This window comes from Dasypus novemcinctus, chromosome 26, assembly GCF_030445035.2.
Source record: "Dasypus novemcinctus isolate mDasNov1 chromosome 26, mDasNov1.1.hap2, whole genome shotgun sequence".
In the NCBI taxonomy this organism is placed as follows: domain Eukaryota; kingdom Metazoa; phylum Chordata; class Mammalia; order Cingulata; family Dasypodidae; genus Dasypus; species Dasypus novemcinctus.
The window spans coordinates 51,304,900-51,319,642 of NC_080698.1; the positions used below are offsets into that span (position 1 = coordinate 51,304,900).

Genomic DNA, 14,743 nt, shown 5'->3' on the forward strand with positions numbered 1-14,743 from the left:
CACATAAGGCAGATGATCTGGGGGTGGGGAGGATCCAGTTCCCCGAAAGAAACCCGGGGGTGTAGTTAGCAGAAGAGGGAGGGCGGGAGGCAGGGGGCACAGAACCCGCAGTGGCTGGGTGGACTCTGAGTGGATGACACGCAGGAGCAGCCCCGGAGCGGCCTCCCTCCCTCCCAGGCCGCAGGTGCGAGGTCCCCGCGGCAGGCCTCGGGCTCCTTTCCAGATGCTGGGTGGGGCCAGGGCGGCAGGGGGAGGGACCCTGCTGGCAGGCAGCCCCCTCCCAGCACCCCAGCACCCTTGTTCTCGGTGTGGTACATTTTCTTCGGCCTCAGGCCCAGGGCCAATTTTTACCCCAAAGCCAGAACATTCTCAGAAAGCCTCTTAACTTTTCCGGGGCTGCTATAACAAATACTGCAGGCTCGTCGGCTTAAACCACAGGAATTGATTTTTCTCACAGTTTGGGGAGGCCAGAGGTCAAAATCAAGGTGTGGGTAGGATGGTACTTCCTGTAGCCATCTGCTGGCCTGGCTCCACCTCTGCCTCCATCTCATGGCCGTCTGTCTCCTCACTCCTGTGTCCAAATGTCCTCTGTCTACAAGGACTCCAGTCATACTGGATTAAGGCCCACCCAAGTCAGTCTGGCCTCCTCTTAACTAAAAAAATCTTCAAAGATCTTGTTCACAGGTGAGTTCACGCCACAGGCCTGGGGGCTTAGGACTTGAATGGGCTTTACAGGGACGTGATTCAGTCCCGGACAGCCTCTTTCACGCCTTAATTTACAATAGATTTGACAGCCCTTTCAGTCTAAAGGGAGAGCTGCTGACTGACAGCTGGGGAGAGGGTGTCACCCCCTCATCTCCAGGATCCAGGCAGTCAGCAGATGTATTGAGTGCATGTTGTGTACAATCGTAGCTGCACTCAGCTAAACTTAAGGAAGCTGACCCCAGCCCAGGATGTGCTGGGGGCTCAGAAATGGAGCTGGGTGAGCTCTGGGTAAGTCCCAGAACTTCTCCTGGCCTCAGGCCCCTCAGCTGTCAAGGGGAGAATCATCCTACTCAGTAGATGAATGAGGTTATCGATATAAAATATGCAGCACAGAGTAGGTGTTCTACAAATGTGAACCGGGTTCAAAGAACATGGCCTCTGGTATGGTGGTAGGAGCTAAACCACCACGAGGTTAATATAATCGGGTGGTCTCAGGAAGGAGGGACGGAAAGTACTAACTGCACCCCAGTATTCATCCCCCTTCCTTCCTTCAACGGCACTACCCCACGTTCTAGCTGGGCACCTCGCCACCCACACAAAACCACATCTCCCAGCTTCCCTTGCATCTGGTGTGGCATGAGATTAAGATCTGGTCAATGCAATGGTTGTGAATTTTGGATGGAGGTGCCATCCACGTCCTCTCTTCTTTGCTTCCTAATGGCTGAGTTACAGTCTTGATGATGGGAACTGCAGCAGCCATTTTGGTTCATGAGGGAGACTCTGTGGGCAGAGAATAGCAGAGCATCAAGATAGAAGGATTCCGGGTCTCCCCTGCTTCCTTACCAGCCCTGGACAGCCTACTCTCAAATGGTTTCATGAGACAATGGTTTTCATTGTTTAAGGTACTATTTTTTTTTTGAGGGCCTTTGTGATAGCCAATATCTTAACTAACAGAGAACGCTTCCAGGCTCTGAACTTGGGAAGATCTAAGAGCAGGTCCTTTCTGAACTTCAGCTTCTTCATGTATAAATAAAATAGCAAATATAAAATATTTACATGGACATTGAATGGTGGCAGCTGTTACTCTTTCTACCCTGCCGCCTATACATTTATTGACCTTAAGTCAGGAAGGAAGATTTGCAAATGGATTAAAAATGGGTCTTAAAGAGTTAGAGTAAAACAGGCATTCTAGAACAGCTTCCAAAAGTTCAGAACTGCAATCTTCAGAACTACAAGACAGTCCACATATAAGAGGACTTCCTTCCGATAGTCCAAGGACTGTAAAAAAGTTTTTGTGGGCTCAGGAAACATTCATGTAAGTACAACACAAAGCAGCCCATAGTCTCTCCAGCCTGAGCCTCACAATTATAATTTCCCTGCAAAAAGGCAATCCAGAGGAATTTTTAGATCATGCAGCACATTTTAGAACTCTTCCCTCCAAATGCAAAACTCCATCCTGGCAAGCCCGGGAGCAGGGTTTCAAATGAAACTCGTGGGAATATTTGTAGAGCTGAGTGTTTCTCTATTTCTTGATTCTTGGAACTGTCCCACAAATGTGATCAAAATTGCTGCCCTAATTTGCACCAACTTCCATTTGCCTCTTTGCTTCATGTTCATCTCCTGCCACAGCGTTGTTCCAGCAGGCGGTTTTCAGGCCGCCCTCCACTCAGCCACTCTGGGCTCTGGCACTGGGGCTTCCACAGAATTGAGGAACATGCATTGAGCACCTACTATGTGTCAGGACCTGTTTTAGTCCCTGGAGATACCTCCCAGCACAAGACAGACACAGCTCTGCCCTCCCAGAGTCCAAGGGTTTGTACAGGAGACAGTTAAGGCAGAGTTGTAATTTGGAGTGCCAGGGGCTCCCAGGGGGGGGGCTAGTAAAACCCAGAGGATGGCCTTCTAACCTTCTAGGGAGTCAGGGAAGACTTCCTTAAAGGAGTGATATCTGCACTGAGGCCTAAAGGATGAAGGGGAAATAGAGAAGATAGGTAGAAGGGCCTTCTGGGCAGAGTGGAGCAATCAGCTTATGCTGTGTGACAAACAATCCCCAAACTTCATGGCTTAAAACAATAAGCCATGCATTGTTGTTCACAACTCTGGGGATCAGCCAGGCCTTTCTGCTGATCTGACCAAGCTCAGCTGATCTTAGCTGGGCTCCTTCACAAGTCTCTGGCCAGCTGGCTGGTTGGTCGGCTGTGGCTGGCTGTTGGTTGCATGGCAGGAGTGACTGAGCCATGGGTCTCTCAGCATCCAGCAGGCTAGCCAGGGCTTGTTCACTTGGCTGGGGAACTGGCATAACATCACTTCTGTCGTATTCCATTGGTCAGAGCAACTCAAAAGACCATCACGGATTTAAGACTTGGGGGAAGAGTTTCAAAGTCACATTGCAAATGGGTGGGGATATGGAGAAGGGTGAAAAATCAGGACCAATCTGGCATCAATCTACCACACAGCAGCAAAGTCCAGAGGGCAGCACATAGCCAAACAAGTGCAGCTGGTTTGTGTGGTTCAAAGGGGAACGAGGATCTCTGAAGCCAGTCTGAAGAGCTCAAACTTTCACCCCAGAGCAGTGGGGAGCCATGAAAAGTGCTGGACAGGGGAGTGAGACCTGGTTTCACTTTAGGACACTTTGAAGACCCAGGACTCCCTTCATTTAGACCTCCTGAAGAGTCCTCTGGAAAAATGCCAAAAATACAGAGACCACACAGAGAAAAGTACAAGTTCTTTTTAAACCTCTTCCCTCCAAATCCCATGCTCTCCTCAGAGGTAAACACTGATATTACCTTGGTATGATTCCTTTCAGATCTTCTTCTGTGCCTTCTCTCTCTCTCTCACACACACACACCGACACACACACAGAGTTTTTACTTCTCAAAAATCAGAGCATCTTTTACATACACATTCTGGTCCATTCTTCACTGCTGTATACTATTCCTCTAACTGGCTAGGCCACAGTTTATTTACCCACTCTCCTGGTATGAGTGTAAGTTTCTCTCAGGATTATGCCTAGAGCAGAATGGGGGTGATTTGGTTGAATTAGATGTTACTGAATTGCTGTCTAAAATAACTTAACTTGCCGTCCTACCAGTATGAATGAGAGGACCTGCTTCTTATTTCTTTCCATCCTTGACATTCAGTATGGATCCACACTTAGAGAGCTGACATGCTGTTGCCTATGAAAAAAAACCTCATCCCCATTTTAATCCACCTCATCATTTTCTACAGTAAGGGAGTAATTTAGCCAGGTTCCAAGCGGTTTTGTTGGAGGTTGGTTCTAATTTGCTTTGCTTTTCTGAATAACGTACCAACACACATCCTCGTGCGCATATCTCTGAGCACAGACCTGCAGGACAGAATCCTAGAAGTGGAGCTGCTGGGCTCCAGGAAATGCCTTCCTGAAGGAGCTGCTGCCCTGATTTATTATACCCAGCGGGCGCTGCGAGCCCTGCCTTGCCAACACCCTGTCTTCAATTTTTGTCAACTCGATGGACAAAAATAGTATCTCATCATTGTTTCTATTTGAATCTCCCTGAATACCAAGGCGGTTGAGCATATTTTCCCATTTATCAACCTTTCTGGTTCATATTCTTTGCCCATTTTCCCAGTAGATGTTGTTTTTATGTCTGAGGCCCTTTGCTCAGCAATTTTATTTAAAAATAGCTCTTTCACCCCTTCAAGATTCCTTTCTTAAAAGCCAGAGGAGTCCGGGCAGGCCCCAGGAGAGACCACCCCCTGGCCTGGGGGTGTCTGCCCCGGCACACCCCACTGCTGCCCACCGAGTGGGCCTGGAGGGCTCGTGACCACCTTGGCAGCCCAGGTGCCCCTCGTTTCCCCGTCTGCACCCCAGTCCCAGCTGGCAGCGGGCTGGGAGGGGTGGGCTTCACGGATGACGGAAAAAGAGAGGGAGCACCTGCCAAGAGGGGCTCCGGGGCCCCAGGACGACCTGATTCCACAGTCATCCTCCCCCCTTCATTCTGCTGGTGGGGCCGAGACCCCGCCAAGGTCACCCTGGAGAGGTGGGGGAGCCCGGGCTCAGGGCAGGCGGGCAGCCGCGGCCCCGGCCACCCCCTGCCCCAATCAGCAGGCGGCGCCGGCCCAATCAGCGGCTAATTGGAGGGGGCAGGGCCGCTGGTATATAGGGTGGGCGCGGGCAGGCCCGCTCCAACAAGGGCCCCTCTAGCTGCCTGTCCCATGGCTTCCAGGAGCGATGCTTCCAGCGACAGCTCGGCCTCCTCGGCGGGGTCCGCCGGGTCCCAGAAGCCAGGTGAGCGAGGGGGGACAGCACCTGCCCCCCGCCCCTGCCTCTCCCAGCCTGGCCCCTCAGCCCCGGCCCCAGGGGCTGCTGAGGTCGCCTGTCTGTTTGGCAGAAGCGCTAAAGCCACACACAGTTAGCCAGGCTGGGCCAGGGCTGGGGGGCTGGGGGGCTGGGGGGCCAGGCTGGGCCAGGGCTGGGGGCCGAGGCCGGCCTGGCTCAGGACAAGGGCAGGACAGGCCTCTCCAGCTGGAACCCATCACCTTTTCCATCGAGGGCGGTGGGCAGCCGGGGCTGCGGCTTCAGGGCACCTGGGTGGAAGGGCCGGAGCAACAAGCTTTTGGCGCGGCGCGGGGCTGGGCTGTGGATTGAGCGCTGCATGCTCCAATTTTCATGAAACAAACCACGACTGGGGGTGAACCAGACCCAGTTTATTCCCTGTCTGATGGGGGAGGCTGCCTTGTTAAGAGATAGCACTTGGATAAGATAATGTAACAACGTGCTTTAAAGGGGGGAACGCAGAGGACTTGAGCCCAATCCAGGCCGGAAGGTGGAGGAAAGCTCCCTGGAGGAGGTGACGCTGAATAAGTCTCACCCAAGGGAAGGGTCCTGAGCGTTTACACAAGCTCCTTGGGGGGTGTTCCAGGTGCTGTGGGACCATCGAGAGCAGAAGGGGTGAGTGGGAGAGAGAAGCCTCTGGGGCATGCAGAGTGGGTGTGAGGGTGATGGGGCCCCGAGGTCCAGGCTGGCTCCTGGGTTCCACTGGCGTGTCTCGGGAGGTCGGGGGGACCACCGTTTCCAGGACAGAGAAGGTGGAGGGCAGGTTTGGGGAAACTGTAAGTTCTGTTCTGGACGTCCAGGTATACAGCAGGCATTTAATAACTACCAAATGAGGAGCCGAATCCAGCTGGAGGGGCGGGGAGTTAGCAGGAGGGGAGGTGGGGCATTGGGTAGGGCATGGGTAGGGGAGGCAGAAGAGGGCCAGGCCAGAGGACCCTGTGGCCTGGCAGCGGAGAGGGACAGCCCCTGCGAGAGCCCCGTCCCCACGGCTCAGAGGGCAGACTGTGGCCACAGCTCCCCAAACAACTGGCTTTGACCCCAAAACGAATATTCCCAGACCTGGGGCTCTTCCTGACCAGGTGCAGCAGGAATTGAATAATTGCTATTTAGACCTCTACAAATTTTGTTCCCTCTAGAATTTTTAGGTGGATTTACTTTTTTTGCCTTAATTTTTCTTAACCATACTTTAGCCAATTGATTCAGTTTTGAGTCTTTACATTTTGCAAATTGATCAGAAATTAACATTTGAAAGTCATTCTTAAATCACCATGTTTAATTCCTCCTTCCTCTCTTCCCCACCTCTTTAATCTACTATTTTTTTATTTTGTACATTTAATAATTGAAAAATAAACAATAATTAAAAGATAAAAAGAAAACAGTTGAATAAAAACATACATTTCTCAATTAAATGTACTGGATACATACAAATTTCTTTTTTGAATCATACAATATGTTGCACAATATATTTGGTTCATGGTAACACAATCATACAGTATTTGTCCTTTTGCGTCTGGCTTGCTTCACTCAACATAATGTCCTTCAGGTTCATTCATGTCATTTGCTTCACAACGTCATTTCTTCTTACAGCTGCATAATATTCCATCGTGCAAATACGCCACACTGTTTATACAGTCATCGGTTGATGGACACCTGGGCTGTTTCCATCTTCCCACCTCTTTTGAAACTTTTTTTCCAGGTTTTATTGAGATGTAATTCACATACCACACAATTCACCCACTGAAAGCGTGCGACTCAATGGCTTTTCGTATATTGACGGGTTGTGCCATCATCGCCACAATCCAAGTTCGGAGCATTTTCATCATCCCAAAGCAAAACTCTGAACCTCGTAACAGTTACATCCCACCCCTGCCCCCCCCCCCACGCCCAGCCGTAGGTCACCATTAATGTATTTTCTCTCTCTGTGGATTTGCCTTTTCTGGATGTTTCCTGTAAATGGAACCATAGATTTCATGGCCTCTGATGTCTGGTTTCTTTCCCTTGGCATCACATCTTCAGGGGCCCTCCATGCTCTCGCGTGTATCAGAACTTCGTTTCTCTTTATGGCGGAAAAAGTGTCCCATGTATGTTCCACATGTTGTTGATCTGTTCATCTGCTGACGGACATTTGGGTTGTTTCACCTCTCAGCTCTTGTGAATCATGTATGAACGCCGAGCTTTCATGCACAAGTTTGTGCATGGATGTGTGTTTTCATTTCTCTTGGATATACACCTAGGACTAGAATCTTTTGTAACTTTTGTTAGGAAAATCTTCAAACAGGTACAAAAGCGGGCAGACTGGTATAGTGGCCCCCCTTCCCATGTATCCAACCTCAACTGTTATGGGCTTGGGACCACTGTTATTTCATCTACTGGGTTATTTTGAAGCAAATCCCAGACTTACCATTGCATTTGTAAATATTTTGGTATTTATCTTTAAAGGATAAAAACCTTTTAGAAAGTAATTGCAATGCCATTAGGACACTGGAAGCAATTACTATCATCCCTGATATCATCCGATATGTCCAGGGCTCACATTTAGCCAGTGCCTTTTTTTTTTTTCAGTTGGATTGTTCACATCATGCCGTGAATCTAAGTGAAGACTCTTGAGTTGCATTGTACATTTGGTTGAAAAGTCTCAAGTTTCCTTTTGTCTATAGGATACACCTCATATTCTCTTCCTTGCTGTTTATCTGTTAAAAAAAAAAAGCTTGTGGGTCCTGGAGAGGTTTTTCAAAGCCTGGATTTGTTGCAGTCCTTTGCTTGCCTCAGAGAGCCCAGGATTTGCTGTAAACTGGCAGCTCTATCTAGAAACTTGCTCTGTTTCAGAGATATTTTTTTGTTTTTTTGTCTTAATTTTTAAAAACGCGGTTCTCTATTCCATCTCAAAGTAGGTACTATCCTCGGTAATTCTGTCACTGGAGATGAGTGACCTTGGAAGAATATATATTACAATCATTTACTTGTTGCTCTGTAGTTATACTGCATAGGTGTAGCAGAATAAAAAGCCCATTCCCGCCCAATTTGCCTGTTGTAACAAATAAAAATAGAGTAGGTTATAAAAGGCTATACAATGATGCCCAATGCTTGAGCTATATAACAGGTATGTTTCAAAAAAAATTTGCAAGAAGCAGCCCTTGCCTTCAAGTTGGAGGGTGGGGCTGAGTGCAGGGAGGGAGGGTCTGCCCACGTTGGCTGACGGCAGAAATAGAAGGGGACGCTTGCCGTGGGCGATTTGCCGGGACTTGGCGACCAAACGGTGGTGTTTTGTTTTTTTAATTTTATTGTGCTAACAAAGGCTGAAATGCGCGCTGTCCATTCTTTTAAGCGCTGTGTTCTTGTGTTGGTTACATGCACAGGGTTGCAGGGCTTTGAGCGTGTGTCCACTAGAAATGTCTAACTCTAAAGAGACCCGCCGGGCCTTCTCCAAGCTCGCGGCGCGAGCCCAGCCCCACGCGGGGCCCTGGAGGCCGTGGCCCGCCACGGGGGACGCGGCCACCCTGGGGCGAGCTCGCGGTGGGACCGGCTGCACGTGGAGCTGCCCCTGGCCCCCAGGTCGTGCCTCGCCTGGCCAGTGTCTGGGCCTGAGCACAGGCGTGGGGCCGCGGGTCATGAGCTGATGTCCCCCCCCGCAGGCCCGAGCCGCGGCGGCGCCCTGGGGCTGCGCCGCCACCCCCCGGTGCTGCGCATGGTGCTGGAGGCGCTGCAGGCCGGGGAGCGGCGCCAGGGCACCTCGGTGGCCGCCATCAAGCTGTACATCCTGCAGAAGTACCCCACGGTGGACGTGAGCCGGCTCAAGCACCCGCTGAAGCAGGCGCTGGCCAAGGGCCTGCTCCGCGGGCTCCTCGTCAGGCCCGTCAACTCCAAGGCCAGGGGCGCCACCGGCAGCTTCAAGGTGAGCAGGCGGGGAGGGCGCAGCCCTGGCCCCCGCCGGCGCCGCCTCCCTGCTGTCCTCCTGCCCGAGCCGGCCTGGGGCTCCCTCTCCTCCGGGAAGCCTGCCTTTGCACCCCGGCTGCTCTCCCCTGGGGGCGTCCGGCTCTACCCACCCGACGGGGCATTTCCAGAGATCGGGGAGCCCACGAGCTGGGGTCCCTTCTGGGTCCTTGGCGCCCAGGGCCCCCTGCTGGCATTCCTCACCACAGAGGAGGCTCCAGAAGGCCGCAGAGCTGGGGGACCCCCTGCCCTCTGGCTACGCCCCCCGGACAAGGCCCAGGCCGCCACTTTGTCCCCTCGTGCTGGGAATGAGGCTCCGAGATGGGACCGGGCCAGGGTCACCCAGAGCTGAGGGCAGGTCGGGGGCAAAATGGAAGGCGGGCGTGGCGCGCGCCAGCTGCCCCCAGGAAAAGCTCCGGGACGCGGGCACGGGCTCCGCCTCGCCATCGCAACCCCCCGGCACCTCGCCAACGCCTGGCACGCAGCAGTTGCTCTGGTAGTTGCCAGGGAATGTTGTGGAACATTCTCGGCCTATCGCGCGCCGGCCCCTGTGGTAACCGTGTGACTGATGGCAGGAAGTTCCGCCCTCCTGGAAATCGTGGGCGTGGGGCGAGGCAAAGCACGTGGATGGTGCGGGTACGCTCGACGGGTGCCGCCCTGGGAAGGAGCATCGTCCCCGTGGAGAGGCAGACAGGACCCTGGGGAGGTGCTGAGTCTTAGAGGCCAGGGGGTGATTAAGCAGGGGGACAGCGGAGGCAGTGGGGCCCGGACCGAGGAGGAGCCACTTCTGGGACTGAATCCGAGCGAGGCCTCTCGGTAGCTGTGTGATGTTGGCAAGTGGCTTGCCCTCTCTGAGCCTCAGAGTCTCCATCTGCAAAGCGGGTCAATAAGCTCCTTCCATTAGGTGCTTGCAAGGAGTAAATGGGGCAGCTCAGAGGCCGAATGTCACGGGGGGGGGGGGGGGGGGGGGGGGGGGGGACGGGACGGACGGTGCTGCTGGTGACACGGGGGGAGAGTGAGACTCCAGGGTCCTTGAGCCGGTCAGGAAGATGGGCTTGGGGGGTGGAGCAGGGATGATGGGCGTCGTGGCAGGCAATGGGAGCCGGGCACTTGGGGCAGGGAGCAAGCACCCCAGAACTGGGCCCTGGAAGGGCCGATCCGGCTCTTTGTCCTCCCCTCGCCCTGACGCTCACACCCTCCCCGACGGAGGGACGTGGTTTCCATTGTGAAGGTGGGCAGTGAGAGGAGAGGGGGGCTTGGAGCGCTGCGTGGGCAGGGGTGCTGCTGAGGGGGCCTGGGAGCTCGGAGCTACCTGACCGCAGGGCCCACGGCCGGCTTGGAGGGGCGAGGCTGGCGGGCAGGCGGGGGGGGGGGGGGGGGCGAGGAGGGGTGAGGCTGGCGGGCAGGCGGGGCGGGGGGGGCGAGGAGGGGTGAGGCTGGCGGGCAGGCGGGGCGGGGGGCGAGGAAGGGCGAGGCTGGCGGGCAGGCGGGGGGGGTGGCGAGGAAGGGCGAGGGCTGGTGGGCAGGCGGGGGGGTGGCGAGGAAGGGCGAGGCTGGTGGGCAGGTGGGGGGGGCGAGGAGGGGCAAGGCTGGTGGGCAGGCGGGGGTGGGCGAGGAGGGGTGAGGCTGGCGGGCAGGCGGGGGGGGGCAAGGAGGGGCGAGGCTGGCGGGCAGGCCGGGGGCGGGGGGCGAGGAGGGGTGAGGCTGGCGGGCAGGCGGGGGGGGGGGGCGAGGAGGGGTGAGGCTGGCGGGCAGGCGGGGCGGGGGGCGAGGAAGGGCGAGGCTGGTGGGCAGGCGGGGGGGTGGCGAGGAAGGGGCGAGGCTGGTGGGCAGGCGGGGGGGTGGCGAGGAAGGGCGAGGCTGGTGGGCAGGCGGGGGGGGTGGCGAGGAAGGGCGAGGCTGGTGGGCAGGTGGGGGGGGGCGAGGAGGGGCGAGGCTGGTGGGCAGGCGGGGGTGGGCGAGGAGGGGCGAGGCTGGCGGGCAGGCGGGGGGGGGGGGCAAGGAGGGGCGAGGCTGGCGGGCAGGCCGGGGGCGGGGGGGCGAGGAGGGGTGAGGCTGGTGGGTCGTCAGCGGCCGCCTGGATGGTGGGGAGAAGAGGCACCGGGTCCCAGTCGCACACTTGTCCCCAGCAGCCTGGCGGCAGGCTTTGGATTGCAGGGGGTGGGTGAGCGAGCCTCTGCCCCCCTGCGCGAGGAGCCGCTTCCCAGCAGCCGCCGGCGCAGAGGCCAGAGGCCGGGGGTCGCCCGGGGTTTGAGCCCCTGCGGGCGGCCTTGGGCAGGTCGCCTCTTTCTCTGGGCCCAGCTCCTGGGCGACCTGCCACCCAGGCACCCTGCAGCCTGCGGCGTGAGGGATGACAGGCCTTAGGCAGGTCATCCCCTGTGCCCCTGCCCGCCCTCCAGCCCCCCTCTTTCGGGAAGGGGCCTTCTTCCCGAGTCTTCTGGGGGGCGGGGGGGGGCGCCCCAAGCTCCCGACTTCACCCTGTGCTCTCCTCTTCCAGTTAGTTCCCCAGAAGAAAAGGAAAACCCGGCCCAAGAAGATGGCCGCGGGGACGGTGCTCGGAAAACCCGGGGAGAAGCGCCCCAAGAAGCCGAGCGAGGCGAAGAAGAAGGCTCCCAACCCAGGCAAGGGGGAAAGGGTCCCCAAGAAGCTGAGCGAGGCGAAGAAGGTTCCCCCCAAGCCGGCGGCAGCCAAGGAGAAGGCTCTCGAGAGAGGCAGCGGGGCCAAGGCGGCAAACCCGGGCGAGGCCAGGAAGCTCCCCTCAAAGCCAGCCAAGGCCACCGAGGGCCCCCCCGGAGCGGCTGGGCTCGGAGGGAAGGCCAAGGCCAGAGGCGGCAGCCAAGGTGGGCGCGTGGGGGGCCCAGAGGGGTCTGGGTGGTCCTTTTGAGTTAGCGGGAGGCGGGATGGAGGGCGGCCCAGCCCTGGGGAGGGGGCTTCCTTACCTAGTAAATACAGCCCAGCACCTAGCTAGACCTGGGAGACAGGACCCCTGGTAGCTGGTGGGGGGTGTGGGGAAAGGAGCAGGCAGGGTAGCAGAGAGGCACCGGCAACCCAGAGGAGGAGCCTGACTTGTTCCCGAGGCAGAGGTCTGGGAGGCTTCCTGGAGGAGGTGTCCTAGGTAGGGAAAGAACATGTGCAAAGGCCTGGCGCTCCATAAGGAAGGTGGAGCTTCTCCCCCATAAGATTAGAGGGAATATGGTAACATAAAAGTTGCCGTTTTAACCATTTTTAAGTGTGCAATCAGTGGCATGATTATATTCACCGTGTTGTGCTACCATCACCATCCTCCCTCACCAAAACCTTTCCATCACCCAAAACAGAAACTCTGTGCTCATTAAATAACTCCCATTCCTCCCCCTTGCCCCCAGCCCCTAGTGATCTTTGATCTCACTGCCTCTATGGACTTGCTTATTCTAGATATTTCCTCTAAGTGGAATCATGCAATATTTGTTGTTCTGTATCTGGTTTATTTCACTCAATACGCTGTCGCCCAGGCTCATCCATTCACGTGTGTCAGAACCTCTTCCTTTTCACAGCTGAATAGTATTCTGTCGTATGGATGTACCACATTTTGTGTGTTTGTTCACCTGTTGGTGGACACTTGGGTTGTTAAGACGGAGTTTTGAGGAACTGCAGATAGTTCTAAGTGCAGGGAGAGGGGTGTGGGAGCAAACGGAGGAGGCTGTGATGAGCAGCCAGGAGGCTGGGCAGGGGAGAGCTAGGGTCAGAATTCTTTTTTTCTTTTTTTTTTTTAAGCTTTATTTTTTATTTATTTCTCTCCCCTTTCCTCCCTCCCCCCAAGTCGTCTGCTCTCTGTCCATTCACTGTGTGTTCTGTGACTGCTTCTATCCTTATCAGCGGCATCAGGAATCTGTTTCTCTTTGTTGCGTCATCTTGTTGCGTCAGCTCTCCGTGTGTGCGGCGCCATTCCTGGGCAGACTGCACTTTCTTTCGCGCTGGGCGGCTCTCCTTACGGGGCGCACTCCTTGCGCGTGGGGCTCCCCTACGCGGGGACACCCCTGCGTGGCAGGGCACTCCTTGCGCGCATCAGCACTGCGCATGGGCCAGCTCCACACGGGTCAGGGAGGCCCGGGGTTTGAACCGCGGACCTCCCATGTGGTAGACGGACGCCCTAACCACTGGGCCAAGTCCGCTTCCCAGAATTATTTCTTCCTAATGTCTCCCGGCTGCCACGGGGAAGATCGCAGATAGACTTGTTAGGAACCTTTGGTGTGAGCTGGTGAGGAAGAGCGTATCTGCCCGGGGCTCGGCTTAGAGTAAGCCACTGCTGCCCACCACCCTCGGGCCCCCGGGCACCCTGAGCTAGCCCTGTGAGCCGGCTAGGCCACTGAGACTCACCGTGACAAGTGGCTTGCCCAGGTCACATTGCTGGTAAGTGTCAGAGCAGGGTCTGGGACCCCAGCCCTTCCCACCAGCAGCAACTTTTGAGTCTTTTTTCCCACCCGGCCCCTCCTTCCAGCCGTTGCTGAGGCCTACAGGACAACAAAAGCTGGGAGTAAGAGTTCCAAAGCCTCGGCCACCAAGGTAGGTGCCTGCTGTGACTTCCCTGGTCCACTTCTGCTGCCCATCCCACTTCTTAGCAAGCCAGAGCTTGGGCGTCCCGCCCTCACCCCTGGAGGGCTCTGCCACGGAAAGGGGGTACACTTTATGTCCCTACAAAGTACAGTCCGCCGCCTTCTCCCGTTCCCTGGGGAGCCAGCCCCACCTTACGGAGAAGGGACGTGCTGACCCGTGTCCAAAGCCGCCCAGCCCGGCAGGTCCCGAGCGGTGTGCCCGGCCCTGCCCCTCCCTGCCTCCTTGCTCCTGCTTTGCTTCCTCGTAGGGGAAGAAAGCTGCTACCTCCCCAGCCAAAAAGAAGATGGTGGCCACTGCCAAGGTCCCTGCAGGGGCGTCTGCCCCGGGGCCTGGGGAGGGGCCGAAAGCCAAGGCAGCCGCTCCTCCCAAGGGCAAGGACGGCAAGGGGCCCGAGATAGCACCTGCACACCTGGTCAGCAAGACAGAGGCCCCCAAGGGCCTGGGCAGGCCCGGGCTGCCTGCCAAGTCCTTGTCATCCAAGGTGTCCAGCAAGAAGTCAGAAGCCAGGAGTTAGGAGACAGGGTGCAGAGACACTGAGATTCTGCTCGAGTTTTTATCCCCCCACCCCCCAAAAACATCGACTCTATTTAATTGTAAAATATTTATCAATAAAGACTTTTTTTCCCCACTTACAAATGGGTGTGGGCAGAGGATTTGGCCGCGCAGTCCCTCAAACATCCACGGAGTGCCTATTGCTTGCCTAGTGGTGCTGGGGCCCAGATAGGAGCTCTCAATCTGGGGAACACAGGCTGGTGCATGGATAGGATGTGTAGGAGCCTGTGGGGCCTGAAGGAAATCCAGCCAGGAGATCTGGGATGACTTCCTGGAGGCAGTGGCTTTTGGTCCTCAGGGATGAGTAGGAGTGGTCAGATGGAGGAGGGCAGTGCAGGCAGAAGGCACAGCATGGAAGGTGTGGAAGGAGGAGGCGGTTTGTGGGTTGGAGTGGGGGGCGGATAGAGTGGTCTGAGCCCTTGGGCTGGGGGGGATGGGGAGGACGGCCTAGAGGGGTTGGCTAAGGAACATGGACTTGCTCGTGGGGACGATAAGGAGCTGGGGAGTGCTGTAGGCAGGGGAGTGACTGTGTATGTTTAGAAAGAGCCCTCTGGTCTCTTCTAATCCCGCCTTTCTGCAGCCATTCAACAACTAGTCACTGAGCACACAGGTGTGCCAGTCCTGGTTATGCCTGGCAAGAATGTGGCC

The 14,743-nt window shown here is 56.2% G+C and overlaps 1 protein-coding gene across 1 annotated transcript; it reads left to right on the plus strand.

Annotated features, from left to right (window-relative positions):
* Positions 1–539: 539 nt before the first annotated feature.
* On the plus strand, positions 540–14,166 carry H1-8 (H1.8 linker histone). Its single transcript, XM_071211971.1, has 5 exons — positions 540–684; positions 8,653–8,912; positions 11,448–11,790; positions 13,428–13,492; positions 13,791–14,166. Exons 2-5 carry the CDS (start codon positions 8,706–8,708, stop codon positions 14,055–14,057), a joined length of 882 nt encoding a protein of 293 aa, XP_071068072.1. The 5' UTR covers positions 540–684; positions 8,653–8,705; the 3' UTR covers positions 14,058–14,166.
* Positions 14,167–14,743: the final 577 nt, after the last annotated feature.